General features: G+C 32.3%; 1 protein-coding gene across 3 annotated transcripts in view; it reads left to right on the top strand.

Annotated features, from left to right (window-relative positions):
* The window catches only part of LOC128173291 (uncharacterized), an 84,365-nt gene extending 64,015 nt beyond the window's left edge, over positions 1-20,350 (top strand). For 2 of the 3 annotated variants that reach the window (XM_052839006.1, XM_052839005.1), the window contains exons 7-9: positions 1,945-2,085; positions 3,755-3,929; positions 19,865-20,350. In XM_052839006.1, coding sequence (XP_052694966.1) covers positions 1,945-2,085; positions 3,755-3,929; positions 19,865-20,157 — 609 coding nt within the window. In that variant the 3' untranslated portion in view covers positions 20,158-20,350. The remainder of the gene's footprint in view (positions 1-1,944; positions 2,086-3,754; positions 3,930-19,864) is intronic. The other variant, XM_052839007.1, reaches the window with a different exon arrangement.
* Positions 20,351-20,554: the final 204 nt, after the last annotated feature.

Below are 20,554 nucleotides of genomic sequence, written 5' to 3'. Positions count from 1 at the left end.
AAATAAAGCACTATTAGAATAAAGTGAATTTATTAGAAGCATATTTTATTGAAAAGTTTAGTGTATGAACCCTCTCCTGAAAACAAAGTAGTAAGATTATAGAATGTACAAGATTACATTTTGTATTACATGTATTGGTTAATGGAGTTTTTGAGAAATTTTGTGTACATAAGATAGTGGTAATAGAAATTGAAAAAAAGGTAATTAAATTAGAATGAATCTGAAGATTCTGTGATTGATAATCATTTATAGCAGATTATCATCCTGTCAACCAGACAGGTAACCACTTGTTCAGATTGTCAGTATTCAGTAAAGTTTGAAATATATTGTTTGAATATGCATAATCCAATATTGCAGATCCAAAACATTGATTTGAATAAGTTGATATTAATCTAGATATTTGTTTTCTTTAAAAAAACTCAACTGGGAGCACGATGAGTTAGATTTTTATTATATCACATATAAATCCTTTTTTGTGTACTATTTGTAACAATTGGTGTTGCTGTAAAAAAAATAATTCATTGTCCATCTGAATCTAATGTCAGTATATAAGAAGTCATCAATGTGCATAACAGCTCGTTTGGGGCTTTTTTTTTAGGTTTGATCAGTAAGAATAAATTAAACACAACTCAGAAGTACTACCAAAAAATGATCTTCATATTCAAATTACATTTGGATAAAATTCAAGGAGTCTGAGATTAATACGTTTTTAAAACCTGAATACTATGTTAAAAAACTACTGTTTCAGTCTTTACTGATAATGAAAATTGGTAGTTCTTTTAATTAAATTTCAATAAACAAACATGATCAAATACCATACTAAAAAATGAAATTAAAAGATGTTTCGGTTATTAGTATTGAGATTAAGGTAGACCCCTGATTTTGTGGAACTAAAGAAATTTACAAACATATTTGCTTACAGGTACCAGGATTTCTGGTAATACTTCTTAAATAAAAAAATCCTTTATTAAGTCCAATTAACTTAATTGGGGTTTATTTAGGGTTTAATATCCACCAGTGAAATTCCTGGTTACGAAAAGTCTCTATACATTATCACTAACTATGTGTTGACAAAACAAAATCCTTTCTTTAGAAACAATGATTCCATGTTTTTGATGATTTTTATCTTTTAAAAATCCAACATCTGACATATTTTTTCCAGCATGAAGTATATAGATCAATGAAAAGTTAACAGTACAGGTCACAATTTTTACTCCCATTCATAATTGCTGAGGAAACAGAAATGGGGTTTCTAAGTTTAGAATAACTCTGTTTATGTACTGGGTTCTTAAACTTTTAATAGCAATGAGCAAAAGTTAATGACTTCAGATTTTAGATAAGAGCAATTTAGAAATCCCTATGGTTGAAAGATACAGCGAATGGGCAGTGTGTCGGCTATTACGTTGCACCGAAGGTTTCCGATCTCAGAGGCTTCAGATATGCATATTGAGGTCACGCGTCTTATCAGCTCAGTAATTCAGCAATAGCTGTGAAACAGAGGGGAGTAGTAAGGAAAATTTTGCAGAATTTGTATCCCACTCACAATTCAACTTGTTGGTCAATGTTTTTGTGATTGTGTCACCTGTCCTTTAACAATTGGCCTTGTAGTTTTTAAGATAAAGGTACAATATCATATAATATTATAACAAATTATACAATATCATTTCATATGCTTGAATATATATGAACGATAATGTATCATGTGTGATCATGTATCATTTTGTTTTATGTAATATGATATAGTATCATAGCATATGATATTGTGTAAAACCACGATACTGTATCTAATATCTTGATATCTAAGACCATTAACTATGATTTTCATATACATACATAATGATCAAGGTGGTCAAGTATTGTCTCGTCATGTGTAGCTTTGCTCTTTAATTATTATGTTTTTCTTTCGGAAAGGATGTTGCTAATGCAGGAATTATATTCTTGTAGATACATTTGGAGCCCCTTTTCTATAACAAAAACCAGTTACCGATTCGATTTTATGATATACCAGGGATTTGTGAAGAAAATCATGTTAGACACCACGAACTGACCATGATGTTGAACGGAGAACTGAAATCAGGTTTAGAGGTGCAGACTGTAAATAAACAAACTTAAGACACATAAGTTAACAAAAAGATAGATTGTTTTGAACTATTTGATTTTAAACACACCGCCAACTTTTTGAGATACAGGTCCCTAAAAGTGTGGACATTTTTTAAAATTAATTTTCAATTTGATTAAAGCTGCTTTGTAAAATGTTTGAAGTGTAATTTTTTTTCTTATTAGACTTATATTCTAAAAAGTTAATAACTTTCACTATTTAAACCAGCAGAATCTATCATCTTTCAGAAATATTCGAGGACAATTTAAATATTTCTCTATGTTTCGCAACCTAAAAAATAAAATTCTTTACATGTATATCATTTCCAAAATAAAACGAAGCTTATTTACAAAAAGGAAATCTACTGCGGCTATCTAGGCAAGACAAAGAGCTTGCGTTCGATGACGAACTTTTCGGACAACCCTTGTATAATAAACATACACATTGCAATAACTATCAAAATGTCATATATATCTGCCCATAATGAAGGTTATAGAAATACATATAGCATTGAGAAATAACGGTATTGGAGCTCCAACACACGACATCTGGAACCCATTCCTCAAGCAATGAACGCCAATAACGCTATCCGCTCGGCCAAAATAAGATTTGTTATTACAGTTACAATTTAAAATCCACTGAAGAGCCGCCAAGGCGAAAGCACTTTAGATTATATTCGATAGAAATGAGGTATTGTGTTATAGTCTGTTTAAAACGTTTTGTCTATATCATTACCTATACCAAAGATTTTTTCGTGTAATATAAAGAGAAAGTATTTGTTAATCTAGTTGTATCTTTTTATGTTTGCAAAATCTGTAAATACCGACCGAATATTTTGCTGGAATATAAACAATTTCAAATTCCCAAGCGAAGTACCACACCAAACGTTTCCTCAGATTTTATGCCTCCTTTCCAAATACAATTTATTGTCTCAAAATTGAACCGATTTTTGCGTTTTCCACCAGACTTTGATTGAACAGTAAATAATAAGTCAATGCATTCAGCTGAAAAATAGCAGATTATATATATATTATATATAGACATGTACCTTAAGAACATTTGTGGGTTTTTTTTTCGTTTTTTTTTCATTAACAAGGTGATAATATTAATAATGTAAGTTACGTACACGTTCTTGTTTTTGGTAAAAGATTCATATACGCCATACAAATGAAAATGTTATTTATACTTTCAAAGAAAAGTAATTTTAAACCAATTTTAGTAATATTGTTCATGTACAAGTCATATTGCAATTACGTGTAACATATATTTTTAATCGATAACTTGATTTATTTTATTGTGGACAACCATCACGTCAACATCCGATATCACTTCGCTGTCTCTCTCAATCAAGCTCTGGGATTTAATTATACTATAAATATAAATTGGCCATATAGGCAAGCCAAATAACTTGTTTTCGATGATCCAGACCGTGCACTATATTAATATGAATAATTTATGAAGAATGACAAGAGTAAAACATATTTTGTTTAAAATTACCTTCGGCTAAACAGAACCCCTTATCAAACCATAATTGTTAAACTTAAGCATGTTACATGTGTTACTAGACTAGTTTTGCAGGCCTATGTGTTTTTGCTTCAGAACATGATACGTTAACATTAACATTTATAAATATAAGTTTCTTTGATTACCTTGCAGATGGTCGGAGCTTCTGAAATGAGAAAGATGAAAAAGTTTATTAACAAAAATCCGACTCCTGCTGATGAAATTCATTGTATTTTGTATGTCATACGGGCCTCATCAAATTTATCTACGGAAGTGTCAAAAAGTTTTAAAGAAATTAAAAAAGTTCAAAACAGTAGAAAAGGGGAAGGTATGTATCTTATGATTAATGAGAAAAAGGTAAAAAAAAGGTTTAAATTCTTCAGGCTATCCCACTATTTGACAATGCTACACATAATAAATGGCAAGTTGCAAATTAGAAAGACCAAAAAATGATTCATTATCACGTATGACTCCAAAATTTTTGATGATTTATTTATTTTTTAAGTTGACATGCTTTTATTTTGTTTTCTTCCTGTACTTCCGGTTTTGACTAGATCTAACAGGGCATTTATTAGAAAAATCTTTTTAAAATAACTTTAGATAAACCACAAAGCTCCGTAACATTTCCCGTGATATATATATATATATATATATGTATATATATATATATATATATATATATATATATATATATATATATATATATATATATATATATATATATATATTACATACTTAGTAATAAATACAGGTTTTTTGCACGTGTGATACAGATGACATCACAAAATCCGTATCGGCCTCCGGGGCTGATACAGGTTATCAGCCCTCCAGGGCTGATACGGATCCGTATCACACCCCTTGCGGAACTCATCTGCCTTTTTTCGCTTCGGCATTTTTGCATGTTTACAGACGAAAAATAAAACATTTTCAGTTACAGTCGACATTTTTAAGTGCAGTTGAAAACTTCAAATGCTAGCAAATGTTTTAAAGCAGTCAGTTTTTAAAACCTGATGAAATTCCATCCTGTAGCTTCATGTTTGTTTAAACAAAAAGAACTAATATTTTTATTAAATACATGTACATGTCCATACTTTTATCAAATGATATGAATAATCAATTTGTTCAAGTTGATGGGTTTTCTTTTTAAATTTATTACTAAGTATGTGATAAATATAATAATATATACCCTTTTCCATATCACAGCTTGTATCAGCCCTCGACCAAAATCAACCCTCGGGCCTTCGGCCCTCGGGCTGATATTGGAGTCTCGGGCTGATACAAGCTGTGATATGGAAAAGGGTATGTATTATTCCCTATATATAATCAAAAAAGAAAAAGAAAATGAACAGTTCCAAAGTTTCTATTCACTAGCGCTTTCTGGATTTACATCCTTCTTCAGGTGAATGTACATAAGTTATGAACTTGTTTTCCTTAGAAACGTTTACTATGACGTCATGATGTAACGAGAGTCTTTTCAGGGAAGGAATTAATCCATGACGTCATAATACAATATAAAACGTTCGGAAAAACTGTATTAGACACAATATAATCATAACGACATCAATAAACTTACAAATACAAAGACTGGCTAGAACAAAGATGATTATACAGATATTTAATGTTTGTTGAGTTTTGGGGAAAATAATTTAATAAAATAGTTCTCTTTCACAAGTCTCATGGCGGTTGAATCGTTTTAAGTTTATAAAATGGGAATACTTTATAATCTCCCTTAGCACATCTGTCAAAATGTTCACTGCATGGGGTGTTTCTGGTACTGGGATCATTGATCTGTTGGCGATGGACGCGCATGCGGGCGGTAAGATGTGTTCCGGTTTGGCCGCTGTAATTTTCGCCACAGTGGTTACATGTAATACAGTAAAGCAGATTTTTGGATTTACACGACATATTTTCATTAACATAAAAAGTCTTGCCACATTTAAAAGAAATAGAATCTCCTGTCTTTAGGAAAGGACACGTGCCGCACCTGGAATCTCCGCATTTGGAAACAACATATTTTTCTGGTGTTGAATGAAATTTTGCTCTTGTTAATATTTTCTTCAGATTTGGTGGTTGTCTTTGGCTATGGAGTAGGTCAGATTTTTTAATTAGTTGTTGAAGTTCTTGATCCCGCTCAATAATAGAAAAATTCTTTTTTGCTTCTTGAAATATATTTAAATGTTTGGGATTGTAGGTTGTAACAACAGGAATTAAAAATGACTCTTTTTCCTTTATTCTGGATGTTCTGAGAATATTCTGTATTGCTTCTTCTATGGCCGACTCTATTTTTTTCTTCACTAACAATAGTGCAAATTCTTCTTGATAAATTGTACGGGATATTTCTTTTGGTGTGCGTAGGGTGACAGGATTTAAAATTTAGATACTGATGAGTGTCCGTGGTTTTGTAATAAACATCTGTTGAAATTTTTGATTGGTTTTTTAAAACCATGATATCCAGAAATGAAATAGAACAATCACTGAATTCCATGGTGAATTGAATATTTGGATTTAAAGAGTTAAGAAGACTGTGAAATTCATGAAGATCATCCTCGGATTCTTCCCAGAACTAACTATTGTTAGTGAAGAAAAAACCAAAGATCGAAGATTGATGGAGTTGAAAATGTATCTAAGTGCTCAAAATTATCCCGAAAAACTAATAGATTCGGCCATAGAAAAAGCAAAGAAAATACCACATAATATACTCAGAACAACCAGAAAAAAGGAAATGAGTCATTTTTAATTCCTGTTGTTACAACCTACAATCCCAAACATTTTAATATATTTCAAGAAGCAAAAAAGAATTGTTCTATCATTGAGCGGGATCAAGAACTTCAACAACTAATTAAAACATCTGACCGACTCCATAGCCAAAGACAACCACCAAATCTGAAGAAAATATTAACAAGAGCAAAATTTCATTCAACACCAGAAAAATATGTTGTTTCCAAATGCGGAGATTCCAGGTGCGGCACGTGTCCTTTCCTAAAGACAGGAGATTCTATTTCTTTTAAATGTGGCAAGACTTTTTATGTTAATGAAAATATTTCGTGTAAATCCAAATGTCTGCTTTACTGTATTACATGTAACCACTGTGGCGAAAATTACATCGGCCAAACCGGAACACAACTTACCGCCCGCATGCGCGTCCATCGCCAACAGATCAATGATCCCAGTACCAGAAACACCCCATGCAGTGAACATTTTGACAGATGTGCTAAGGGAGATTATAAAGTATTCCCATTTTATAAACTTAAAACCGATTCAACCGCCATGAGACTTGTGAAAGAGAACTTTTTCATTAAATTATTTTCCCCAAAACTCAACAAATATTAAATATCTGTATAATCATCTTTGTTCTAGCTAGTCTTTGTATTTGTAAATTTATTGATGTCGTTATTAGTCCAGTCATTCTAGCCAAAATATGACCAAACCTCAAACTAATTGCAACAGAATGTTCTTCTAGTTTTCCAAGCTGGTTTAGGTGAACTGTTGAACATAAAAAAATCGAGAATGTTTTGATAAAGGGAAATTGTTAATTTTGGGTGAAAACCTTGGATTTTGATGAAAAATCGCCGAAAACTGGAAATTTGCCGTGACTAAAAAACAAAAATAGCAACGGACTAAATTTTTAAGAAAGTCAATAGATCTTATTACAGTTATGATTTATTTCAACGTTGATGAACTGCAAAGTTCAGAAAATGGAAAATTTTGAGTGAAAACTTTGGATTTTGATGAAAAATCGCCGAAAACTGGAAATTTGTTGTAACTAAAAAAAGAAAATAGCAACGTACACAATTTTTAATCAAGTCAATAGATCTTATAACAATGATGAAAAAAATTAAACTATGATGATTTTTGAAGTATAGAAAGTGATAATTTTGGGTGAAAATGTTAGTATTTTTGACAAAAACTGGGAATTTATGTTTTCTTAATAAAAATTAAATTATATCATGGGTCTTCAAATTAATTTTATATATATGTTAAGTGTTTAGATGGATCAAATAATGACCAATTCGTAAATTCAATAGATCTTATAACAACAATAAAAAACGATTGACCGGTATGATACTTTTTTTAAAACCAAAATATTTACTTTATATGAGAAAAAAAACCATGGAATTGTTTTACCGAAACCCCTTAATTATGCTTATCATGTTTTTGCGTATTCTACATAAATCTTTAGAAGTTGATTGTCATTTAATCGTCCATGTCAACTGTTTTGCTCGAATTTGTACAACCAGTTCCTTTACATTCGCCACAAGCTACTGAACATTCAAGTCCGTTTTTTCAACAAGTACATCTTTTAGTGTCACAGTTTGTCTTACAATTGCATCGAGTAATGTTCAGCAATTTAAAGGGAGCTGCGTCCATTGTACACTTAACTGGAACAAGGTTTCCATTAGCGACTTTCCAACCCCATTCACACGGATTTAGATTGTCCTTGTTCATCCACATTTTCATTTGAAGATAAGCCCTCTGGCTATGAAATGAAGCCGCATTTGATGTTGGCGACAAAGTATGAATTTGAACGCATGTTTTGTTTGTCAATACTCTTGCAGCAAACTTCCTGTAGCGAAGAACATTCAGTCCTTCATATGGAGCATCATTATATAAAGAGGAAATAATGTTTTCACCAGCAGAAATAACATTATCCTTTGCGTTAGCATTGCATAGTAACTGTGCCTGAGTCTTGAGAAAGTCATGTTCTCCAAATTTCTTTAGGGTCGCTGCTTAACTGACACCGAACATTCTTGAAGTTGTGTCACAACCACTGATAGCATGAATTAAAGGTTACAATGTACATAGCTCCTCACCAAGCAGCAATTTGGTCTTCAAAATATCCCATATTTTAATATGTGTGTTTACTTTTGACACATTGCCGGATTTGAATATCAGCGAATTTGATGTAACGTCCGCATGATGAAGGAGTAGTACCAAAAGATCAGTGTCCTCTCCAAGCAAAACAGTTGGTTTTGTTTTCGCCGATTCGATGGCAGTAAGGGCTATCAATACATCAGCATCGGCATCTGCGTGTTTTGTTTTGTTTCCCTTTTCTACCATCTTTGCACTCAAGAGATTAATAAAGTTTTGCTTACTCTCAATGTTTGCTAGAAACATGTCTTTTTTAGATTTGAAAGGAGTTCTATCTGTGAATGAAACTTTTGTGCCTATGATTCCTTTGGTGCGCCGCTGGTGAGTGGCATCTTTAGTATCTGGACCCGAAGCATATCCATCAAATACAACTATAGCTTTACTGTATTTCCGTTCTACGCTGTCAATGCACCTTTGACAAATTGCACCGAAAGAAAGTCCGCTTTGCCAGTGTATACGATGGAGAAGAGAGCCACCATCAATAACATACTGAGGTTCGTCGTTTTCGCTCATTTCAAATGCTCGCAACAATCGCCCTTTCCCCAAATAGCATCTGCAAGACTTGACTTTTGTGCTGGTCGCATGAGACCATTTGGATCAAACATTGAGCTGGGGTGACTACAGAGTTTATAGGTGAATATTTCGGACCGATCTTCATATATGCCATTTGATGCAGCAAGAAAGCGTTGGAAGAGAAGCTGTGAAGCAACAATAATGACATCATCATCAACTTTGATAGCCGATTTTGCACTTAAGATAGTGGCCTGTTCTTTCCTTTTAAATGAAAATTCATCTATTTTTTTTCCGTCCATGGACTTCAGTATTTTAATGCCTAATTCCTTCGAATTATCAACATTGACAAATTTGTCCGCCGAGACCCCTGTTTCTATGTTTCGCAAACTCGTTTCCTCTACAAAAGGACTTCTGCTATAGTCTGTCCCAAGATATTTATGCTGCATATTTGAACGATTTTTAATACAAATACACAAACCTGTGACTGAAATGCAATTAAAATCGATGAAAGGGAAAATTCCCAAGATAACTTCATTCACACATTATCATTTTTCCCTCGTAAAAATTCACAGGAACGAAAACAGATTTCCTACGGAGATTTATAATGGGGAATGTTGACATCTTTTTTCCATTCGGAAATACTCGGGGCACCTCGTGCAATTTTTCAACGTTATCATCCGGACGTCTTCATCTCCTTGGCAATGGAAAAACTTCGTAGACTTTTTATTTTTAGCCGTGTACTGATACCCAACAAGCTAGAGGGGGGCGTTTCAAAGGGGAAATCTTGGGATTTTTTCATTTTTCATACTATTGAATGAACATCGTCTGAACCAAGAGGTATTTATAAATATTGAATAAGTTAAGAAAATATGGGCAAAAATATCTTGGGACAGACTATAATAAGAAACGATAAAAATGTTTTCAAATCTTGACAGTTTCTAGATCTCCTTGACTCCCCACCTTCTTTATGTTGGTCACTTGTTCCATAATTGACTCCAGTAAACTCTTGCAAAGCATTGTTCATTTCCGCGCAGTCTGGCATAGATAAAATCCATTGGGCTCGCTGACCCTCTGACATACCTCTTCCTCGAGTCATACCGCCTGTCGTTATTAAGCTTCTCATTAAAACCTGTTCTTTGACCAAATTCCGATGTATTATCTGTTCTCAATTGAATTGTATAATGGTATTTTTGATGAATATTAATTTCCCTCCGTTAGTTGATTAATAAATATTCATTTTTTATCATTTTTTTTTTAAATTGTCTCATCCTGTCCTCCTTTTTTATTTTATTTCATCCTAGCCCCCATACTAACATGAAAAGATAAATGGTAGCTCCATGACACAATTTGTCTGCATCGATTTTGTATTTGATTATCGGTAGAACTTCATTTTTCCATGAATTAAATTTGGTTAGATTGTAACATTTTTGGCACTATCGGCGTTCCATAGTTTTGTTTTTTTTTGTCAGCAACTCCTGGCAATAAGAATAAAATTCCCTTTTTACGGGACTATTTAATGTATGTAATGTATATACTGTAGTCCAAATATAAAAATAGAGCTGTTTTGTATGTGATTTCTGGTTTAGGAACCTCGGCAAACCGAAATGAGCTCATTTCTGCCGCGTACTACATTTTGACGTTTCCCGTGTATCTACGCCTTTTAAAAACATCCAAAATACCTTGCATGGTAGCGTTAACTCTTAAGAATGTTAAATACGTATAAAACTTTTATATATAAGTTTTATATTAACTAACCAGACTGAAAAGGATGGAACCTAGATGTGTCCTCGCAGTTGACCATTACGAGTTCTCTCCCATATCGTCATTCTTAATCTACGGGCGCCATATCTTTCCATAATATTTGAAGTAAAATCTAGATTTTTTTGGGGCAAATATTGACGACTTTCCCCTATTTCGATTTTTCTCGATTTTTGATATGTTTTTTATACGTTATATATCTCACGAGTTCCACAAAAAACATTTCTGTTGCAATTAGTTTGAGGTATAACCATAGAATGACTGGACTATATGATTATATTGTGTCTAATTCAGTTTTCCCGAACTTTACCGTTTTATATTGTATTATGACGGCATGGATTTATTCCTTCCCTGAAAAGACTCTCGTTACATCATGACGTCATAGTAAACGTTTCTAAGGAAAACAAGTTAATAACTTATGTACATTCACCTAAAGAAGGATGTAAATCCAGAAAGCGCTAGTGAATAGAAACTATGGAGCTGTTCATTTTCTTTTTCTTTTTTGATTATATATATATATATATATATATATATATATATATATATATATATATATATATATATATATATATATATATATATATATATTCCAAAAATAAATAGTATAAATCCACACACGTAGTATTATATGAAAAAAATCATTTCGGTGTTGTGATTTTTTTCATATATATATATATATATATATATATATATATATATATATATATATATATATATATGATTGCGCCAATGAGAAAAGGGTGCTAAGACATTTTTGCACATTTTTAGATTTTTTACATAATTGAATTAAACACATCTGAAAGGTCTGAAATCTAAAAGTTTATGGTTTTACGCTTATTCTCAGTAGAGTTTTTTGCCCATTTACAATTCCCCTTTTCAATAGGTAAATCATGACGCCGTGTTTCACATACGCAACGTCAACTATCATGACTGAATTAGTCGTTTAATAAACGTAAAATACAGCACTTTGTTATTAGTATCATATCACATTGCTGCCTATAGTTGTATGCTTGCATCTATGCTATTCATTTATTTTAGAAACAAAGGTTTGTTGTTATTTCTACTGTCAGCGCAGTTGTGTGCAAGTGAAAAGTGATTACCCCCCCCCCCCCCCAAAAAAAATATGGCGGTTTTTTAGTTTCACTTTATATGAGGATATCAAAGAGAAACTAGTTAGTGGCGTATTTTATGTAAACATATTTCATTTACATAAACACTGTCTGTTCCATGTAAGCAATCAATAGCTAAAATATATTTGTAGCTTTTATTCGTAAACAACATGAATTATGCGATTTTCGTGACATTATTAAATATGTCATATTTTAGTAATAAACTTTGAAAACAATATCAGAAGTAATGTATTATACAGTTTTCAATTTCAGATAATGTATACGATTGTCAATATCCTTTAAAATACTTAACAATGTGTTTTGCTTTTTCGCATACAGCACATGAAAGATTTAAGATCAATTCTATGTAAGAATCAAAGATTTATAAAAGGGTCTGGCCACGCATAGTCACCAATTTTCTTTATATTTCATACATGGACACACCTAGGTGTAAAACGCAAAAAACCACTAAAAGTTGGTTGCTAGGGGGTAACCGTTGCCATAGTAATTGAGGCTAAAGATGGAAAAATAGCAAAACTTAACTACTTTGAAGCCATATTAGAAGGTTTTGCCCACTAATGTAAACTATCAAAGACAAAAAAATGCCTTTGTCCTATTTTCAATTATTTAATTATTTAAGAAAATTGATGGCGAAACCAATACTTATAAAATGTTACCATAGAAACCGTTACAAATTTTTGAAATCATTATTTTTGCGATTTTTTAATAAGCCGAAATGGGAAACTGTTAAAATTTTACATCAATATCCATGTTATTAATTTTATATTATGAAGATTGACATCCGTTGCTATGGCAACAAAGCCAACAAATAGAAAAAACTAAGAAATTTAAGATGATTTTGATATGCTTTAATTCCTGATTTTATAATTTTTTTGCATTTTTTGGGGGGAACTTGTAAAATTATATCTATTTTTTCATTATATACCAAAAAAAGCTTTGTTATGCAACAGAGAAGTGTTGTTGCTACGGAAAATTAAGTTGCGTTAAAAAAACACAGAAACTCTTACATTTTAAAAAGTCCATAGCAACGGCAGTTATTTTTAGAAAATTTCAGATTTTTTTTCAAGTGTCATTAAAGTTAAGGACATACTTTATTTTTTCTCACCATTTGATTTTATGTATTTATTCATTATAAGTGAATAATATCCATTCAAAGATGCCTAAAACTATTATAATTTTCCTTATTTTTAAGCTTGTTACCATAGCAACGGTTCTCAGTTTTCATATATAAATTCTTAATTGCACAATCATAATAGTGTTAACCAAAAAATCCAAGATTTGAACTTTTTATTCAAATTAAATGAAGAAAACAGATTTTAAAATTCTGTTTAGATACCATGGAAACGCTCTAAAAATATGCGTTTCTCCATAAAAAATTTCTTTCTATTTTTAATAATATATTCTACCCTGGAAACCCCAAGTTCTGCACATTACACACAATGTGTTCTTAAATAAGCATTAAAATGCCATTTTTCCTCTTTACCCTTGGTTACCATGGCAACGGGACTACATAGCAACACACAAATGGTGTTAGGCTTTTTTACTCACCAAAGTCTATCAAATTGTTAAGTATGAAGGAAATCCGTGACTATGCGTGGCCACCGAATTTTGACTCTTACATAGAATTAGTTTTAAAATTTTAGACCCCTAAAATCCCTAATTCCGTCATCAATGGGTGTGGCAATGAGTTTTACAAACTAATATTGTTACGATCAACATTTTTGTTTTTTAATGCATTACCAAATCTTGATTATCTTAAAGGTATGTGTAATAGACTTTACGAATGTCTTGGACCCTAATAAAACGAGCCAGCCCTCTTTTCTTGAGTTCGTTCAAAAGGTCTTACGAATACTAACATCCCTAATTACGCAAAAAGTGGGCGTGACAATGATTTTACATGATTGATATTGTTACGATCAGCAACTTTGCTTCTATAATGCATTACAAAATCTTTATCTTTTTTAAGTTATTTGTAATAGGGTGTACGAGTGCCTTGGTCCCTAATTAAAGGGACCAGCCCTCTTTTCTTGATTTTATTCGAAAGGTCTCACAAACACTAACATTTTTTGTTCTTACACCAATCTAAAATTGTTGTTCATTTTTTAGATAAAAATGATTGATAATTTTAGGTGCCAGCCTTCTAGATCCTTAATGGGGACATACATTGGGGTTAAGATTAATAGAATCGATAAGAATCAACAATACAGACGCATTCTCTTCTATAATACTTAACAAAATATGTATATTTCTATAGATATATTGCATCAAAGTTTAAGTACTTTGCCCCCTATAAATCCTTAATTACGTAATAAATGGGCGTGGCAACGAATTTACCTGATATTGTTATAACCAACAACTTTGCTTCTATAATGCATTACAAAATCTTTATCGTGTTTAAGTTATCTGTATTAGGGTTTACGAGTGCCTTGGCCCCTAATTAAAGGGGCCAGCCCCTTTTTCTTGATTTTATTCAAAAGGTCTCACGAATACTAACATTTTTTTGTTTTTACACCCATCAAAAATTGTTGATCATTATGAGATACAAATGATTGATAATTTTAGGGGCCATCCCTCTAGATCCTTAATGGGGACAGACATTGGTGTTTTGATTAATGGAATCGATTAGAGTCTTCAATACAGACATTTTCTTTTCTATAATGCTTAACAAAATATGTATCCTTCTCTAGATAAATTGCGTCAAAGTTTAAGTACTTTGGCCTCTACAATCCCTTATTACGTAATAAATGGGCGAGGCAATGATTTTACCACAACATTGCTTCTATAATGCATTTCAAAATCTTTAAGTTATTCGTAATAGAGTTTACGAATGTCTTGGCCCCTAAATAAAAGGGCCAGCCCTTTTCTTGATTTCGTTGGAAAGAACTTTTAACATTCTACCACTTTTGCTAAATATGTGTTAACAAAATATCAACTGAAAAAAAGATACAGATTAAAACGTATGAAAATTTTGAATGAAAATTCGTACCCTATTTTCGTGTATAGGGGAGCTCCAAGAAATGGCGCTACTTGCGTAAAACAACATAATAGTGCACAACTTCAAAATATAGACTACCTATCCTGAAAGTTTCGTAGTCATATCTCTGATAGTTTCTGGGATCTACTCTGTACAAAATAGGTCGTAAAAATATACAAAATGGCCAATAAATCGGTACCGGAAGTGACGACAGGAAAAATCTCAAATAAGTATGAAGTTTACATCATGTCCCATCTTCTGTAAAAATTTTTTTATTGAAATCGGACGAATAGATTTCGAGAAATCGCGTGCACAAATTTTTTGGAAAAAATAACTCGATACGATCTCGTTACGAGTAACGAGTAGGTCTTCCATTCAATTTTTTAAACGATACCATTGAAATATCAGTGAAATTTCAGAATTTCCACTCAACCCCGCCCTTTCAGATAATGTTTACGATTGTCAATATCTTTTCAAATGCTTCTGAAAGTGTTTTGCTTTTTCACATACAGCACATTAAAGGTTTAAAATTTTAATCACCTAAATTCTCTAATTACATGTACGTCATCAATGGGTGTGGCAATGAGTTTTACAAACTGATATTGTTACGATCAACAACTTTGCTTCTATAATGCATTACAAAATCTTTTTCTTTTTTAAGGTATGTGTAAGAGACTTTACTTGTGTCTTTGCCCCTAATTAAAGGGGCCATCCCCTTTTTCTTGAGTTTATTCAAAAGTTCCCACGAATATTAACATTTTTTGTCCTTACAACCATCTAACATTGTTTTTCCTTTTTTAGATATAAATGATTGAATATTTTAGGGACCAGCCCTCTATATCCTTAATGGGGACAGACACTGGTGCTTTGATTGATGGAATCGATTAGAATCAGCAGTGCAATCATTTTCTCTTCTACAATGCTTCACAAAATATGTCTCCTTTTCTAGATATAGTGCGTCAAAGTTTCCGTATTTTGGCCCCTAAAAATCTCTAATTACGTAATAAATTGGCTTGGCCATGATTTATTCTGATAGATATTGTTACGATCAACAACTTTGCTTCTATAATGCATTACAATAACTGTATCGTTTTTAAGTTACTTGTAATAGAGTTTACGAGTGTCTTGGTCCTTAGTTATAGGGGCAAGCCCCTTTTTCTTGAATTCTTTGAAAAGTTCTTAAGAATTCGAACATTTTTAGTTCTTACACCAATCCAAAATTGTTGTTCATTTTTAAAATACAATTGATTGAATAATTTAGGGGCAGCCCTGTAGATCCTTTATGGGGACAGACATTGGTGTTTTGATAAGTTGAAACGATTTAAATCATGAATGCAAACATTTTCTCTTTTATGATGTCTATCAAAATATGTCTTCTTCTCTAGATATATTGCGTCAAAGTTTAAGTACTTTGGACCCTAACAATCCCTAATTACGTAATAAATGGGCGGGCAATGATTTTATCTGATAGATATTGTTACGATCAACAACTTTAGTTCTATAATGCTTTACCAAAACGTGATCGTTTTTAAGTTATTTGTAATAGAGTTTACTAGTGTCTTGGCCCCTAAAAAAGGGGTCAGCCCATTTTTCTTGATTTTGTTGGAATGGATATTTGAGTCTCAACCACTTTTGTTATATATCTCTTAAAATATCAACTGATAAAAAGATACCGATCAAAACGTACAAAATTTTTATTTAAAATTTGTACCCAATTTCCATTCGTAGGCGAGCTCAAAGAAATGCCACCACTTGCGTAAAATAACATAAAAGTGCATAACTTTAAACTATAGACTACCTATCCTAAAAATTCCATAGCCGTATCTCTGATAGTTTCTGAGATCAGCTCTGCACAAAATAGGTCGTAAAAAATTACAAAATAGCCGATAAATCGGTACCGGATGATTGATATCGGTCAAAAGGTTTTCAAGAAATCCCGTGCACACAATTTGGGGAAAAAATAATAAGAAACAATACGAAAACTATAAAGTCTTCCGCTGGAAACGGAAGACCTTAAAAATCGCCGATAGGAACATGATAGAAACATGAAATTTTTTTTTTTATTTAGTTGTACATTAAGTTAACGTCTTTTATTATAATCACCTCAACCAAGTATGATTCCCTCTATTTCTAAAGAAAATTATCTGTAATTCATAGCTCTGTTGAAACTGACAGGACTGAAATATACACGCTCCGTATATCAATTGGTCGAAACATTAATTGTCCTACCTAGGTAAAATCTGGACTGCACAAAAGAATCATGATGAAGTCAGACTCAACCTCCAACTTAAGATGATTTACACTTTCCGTTTATTTAACGTATTGATGTACATTAGGAATGCTCTTTACGGACAATTTTATGCAAGATATTTCATCAAAATATATAGGCTAGAAATAATTAGACTCGGCCTCGTTAAGAGTAAAAACAAGGAATTGTTGGGGTGGTTTTTTTTAGGGCATATCCGATTCATTTTGTACATGTAAATGCAGCGTTTTACTTAATATTAAGAATGTGAGGAAACTCAAGCACTTGTTTTTTAAACTAATGAGAAAGTAACAATACAAGTATTTACCGAATCAGTGAGATATGTGAAAAACTGCAAACTTTCATTTGTATTATCTTTAGATAGATTTTTACTGTCTTCTTTCAGCTTGTGTAACCAGAATTGTTTCTAGTTACCGCTTTATTAGTAAATTATTAGAAAAGGATTTTGGAAAACAAGTTTAAAGTTAAAACAATACCGGCAACGGTACTTGCTGAATATAGACGATTCAAGTACATGTGTTTGTTTATTAATTTTTTTTAATTTTCTTTTTTGCTTTCTTAATCCACGCACTATGAGCGTAGATTCCTATTTAAGCGATAGGAATTAATATCCGCGTAAAATCGCGAGAAGTTTATCTCGCGAATTTTAAAATCTCGCTTTTATTTTTGGACATATTAAACTATATTAAACTATATTAAACTACATTAAACTATGATAAAAATTCGGCATTCACGATTTTATGTTCTCGCAATTAAGTACTCGCGTGAAATATGGTATCAACAGTATATGGTTTGAATAATGACTTTCTTTCTTTAAAATAAGATTATTTTTTTATTTGTGATGCAGATATGTTAATATCAATTCGGTATAAAAAAAAAAGGGGGGTGAAGCAGACACATCAAATTAATAACAGAATATCTCTGTAAAATTTCACCAAATCATTGCCAATTTGGAGGAATAAGCTAATATCGGGAAAAAACCCAGAAATACATGTAGTTAATCAAGTTTGTGTGCAAATAGAATATAATAAGAGATTATTTAAAATAATGTGAAAACTAAATTTAGAAAAAGGTATAAACACTATACGCGATGAAAATGTCAGGTTATATATTTTACGCTTTTCAGACGATGTTATGACGTAACGTCATGTTTGTGATGTTATTTCTCTATTTTGTTAAAAATGTCATAAGCACCATTTTCTCATGGGGTTAAAAGTACATAATATTAAGAATTTAACTTAGGTTTAAACAGTTTAACAAAACCCCGTAAAACCAACTGGCGAGGATCCACGATGCGGGACATGTCCTTTTTTTCAAACCGGCCCATCCATAATGTTCAAGAACGGTATGCATTTTAACGTTAATTCAACAATGAATTGCAAATCCAAGAACCTGATTTACTGCATGACGTGCCCTACTTGTGGTGACAACTATATAGGACAAACTGGAACCAAACTCGCAGATAGAGTGAGCGTCCACAAGCAGCAGATTAGAGACCCATCAGTGAGGAACACACCATGCAGCGGCCATTTCGATATGTGCGGAAAGGGAATGTTTTAAATTTTCCCTTTTTTTAAAGTGAAAGAAAACAATGAACAATTGCGTAAAGCTAAGGAAAATCATTTTGTTAAACTGTTTAAACCTAAGTTAAATTCTTAATATTATGTGGTTGTTTACATTGAGGTTTGTTCAAATCATGATCCTCTGGGGTAGGGTGGGACCATAATGTGGAGAGGGGCAATATTTACACGGGAATATATTGAGTAAATCTTTTTAAAAAAAACCCATATCTTACAGAATGTTCAATCACGCGCTTCTGTGAAATATCGTCGAGCTAATCATTGAAAAATCAAGGTGAAGTTCGATGTTGGGTTAAATTGAGCAAGTTTTAACAGAGTTTTGACGTTATCTGCAGTTTAGCAGATGTCTTAAAAGAAGGGGGCAAAACAGATTGGTAGAAAACCGTATACATTTATTTGTAAACAATAAACTATTGTGCCCTGTGTCTATATGAATAAATAATATATTTTTAGCGTTCTCGAGTGCTAGCAACAACGTTAGTCTATTTTACTGAAATACGCATGCTCGACTTCAGAGTATGTCATTCTGAGAGTACCTATGTAGATAAACTAAACGTTCTACAGGTCATCTGTAATTATGTTTTGTTGTTTAACCTGCACACGAATGCCAAAAGTAACAGTAGTTTAGGTCATCTAATGCAATGTTGTTTCTAGAATAACGATAAATAGTTTTTCCTAACTATACCTTGGGTTTTTACGTTCAACTAGGAAACCAACCTCGGATATGTTTTCTGAATTTACCAGAAAGTCCCGAAAAGATACGCTACAAACAATTGTTCTACTGATCTTTTATTTTTCACTTTAAAATTGAAATCACATTTAATACAGAATAATAATCACTGTTAATAAATAATGCCAGTGCCGATAGGAAACTACTCTTGACTAACCTTTCTTAATTGAGACCCCAAGCCAACCCCCAACACAATTGCAGTGCACTATTGTGCCCTTCCATTGATAATCAATAGTTTTAAAAATTTACCTCTGTTTTATGATGGCTAAAGAGCAAGCTCACCTATCATTTTAAAAGATAAACTTGGAGATCTTTCTGGCAAGCATGTAATGCAAAATTAACTTCCCGCACTGGAGAGTTTCAATCGATGAAATAAAACCTTCCTGGATAACGTTCTGAAATACTACATTATCTTTATAAGTAGTTACAATTGTTTCTTGTAGATGACATTAAGCAATTTGTAATCATCACAGCTATTGATGAAATCGGGGTACCAAATGAAGACATGGGATATGCTTACCAATATCCTTGCGTCAGAAAAATCAGGGACAAAGTAGCTGACGCCCTAAAGATTCTTCCAAATTGTGTTATTCCGGTGTCGAACTATTTTTTTGAGAGTAAAGCAAACGAAGTGAAAAATGCAATGTCCCTCATGGCTCTCTGGCTTATTTGTTCCTCTGGTAGAGATTATGTACAACGAAAATCCGGAAGGAACATTTTTCCAGATTTCTTTTAAAAATTAAAAGATTTTCTATCAAAAATGATACTGGTATATTTGTTGACTTTCATTGACAGTGAGTCTTGTAGTATATAACAGATATGTATCAGATGTATAAAAACTAGTTTAAATTCCTAAATGCCATTATCACAAAATTAGACAATATAAGTACAAGTGTGTCACTTCATAAAATTAAATTGTTTAATCATGCTGTCATTGTTGTTGTTGTTTTAGTGTCTGAGTAAGTGTAACTGCTAAACTCTGATATATACCAAACACGTTTCAATGACGTTATTTTAAACAACGTAACGCCCTTGTTGAATAATATGAATAATTATTGTGCTATACTTTTTAGCTCACCTGAGCTGAAAGCTCAAGTGAGCTATTCTGATCACATTTTGTCCGCGTCCGTCCC

Source organism: Crassostrea angulata, chromosome 2, assembly GCF_025612915.1.
Source record: "Crassostrea angulata isolate pt1a10 chromosome 2, ASM2561291v2, whole genome shotgun sequence".
Lineage (NCBI taxonomy): Eukaryota > Metazoa > Mollusca > Bivalvia > Ostreida > Ostreidae > Magallana > Magallana angulata.
This window is presented reverse-complemented; position numbering and strand designations above follow the sequence as displayed.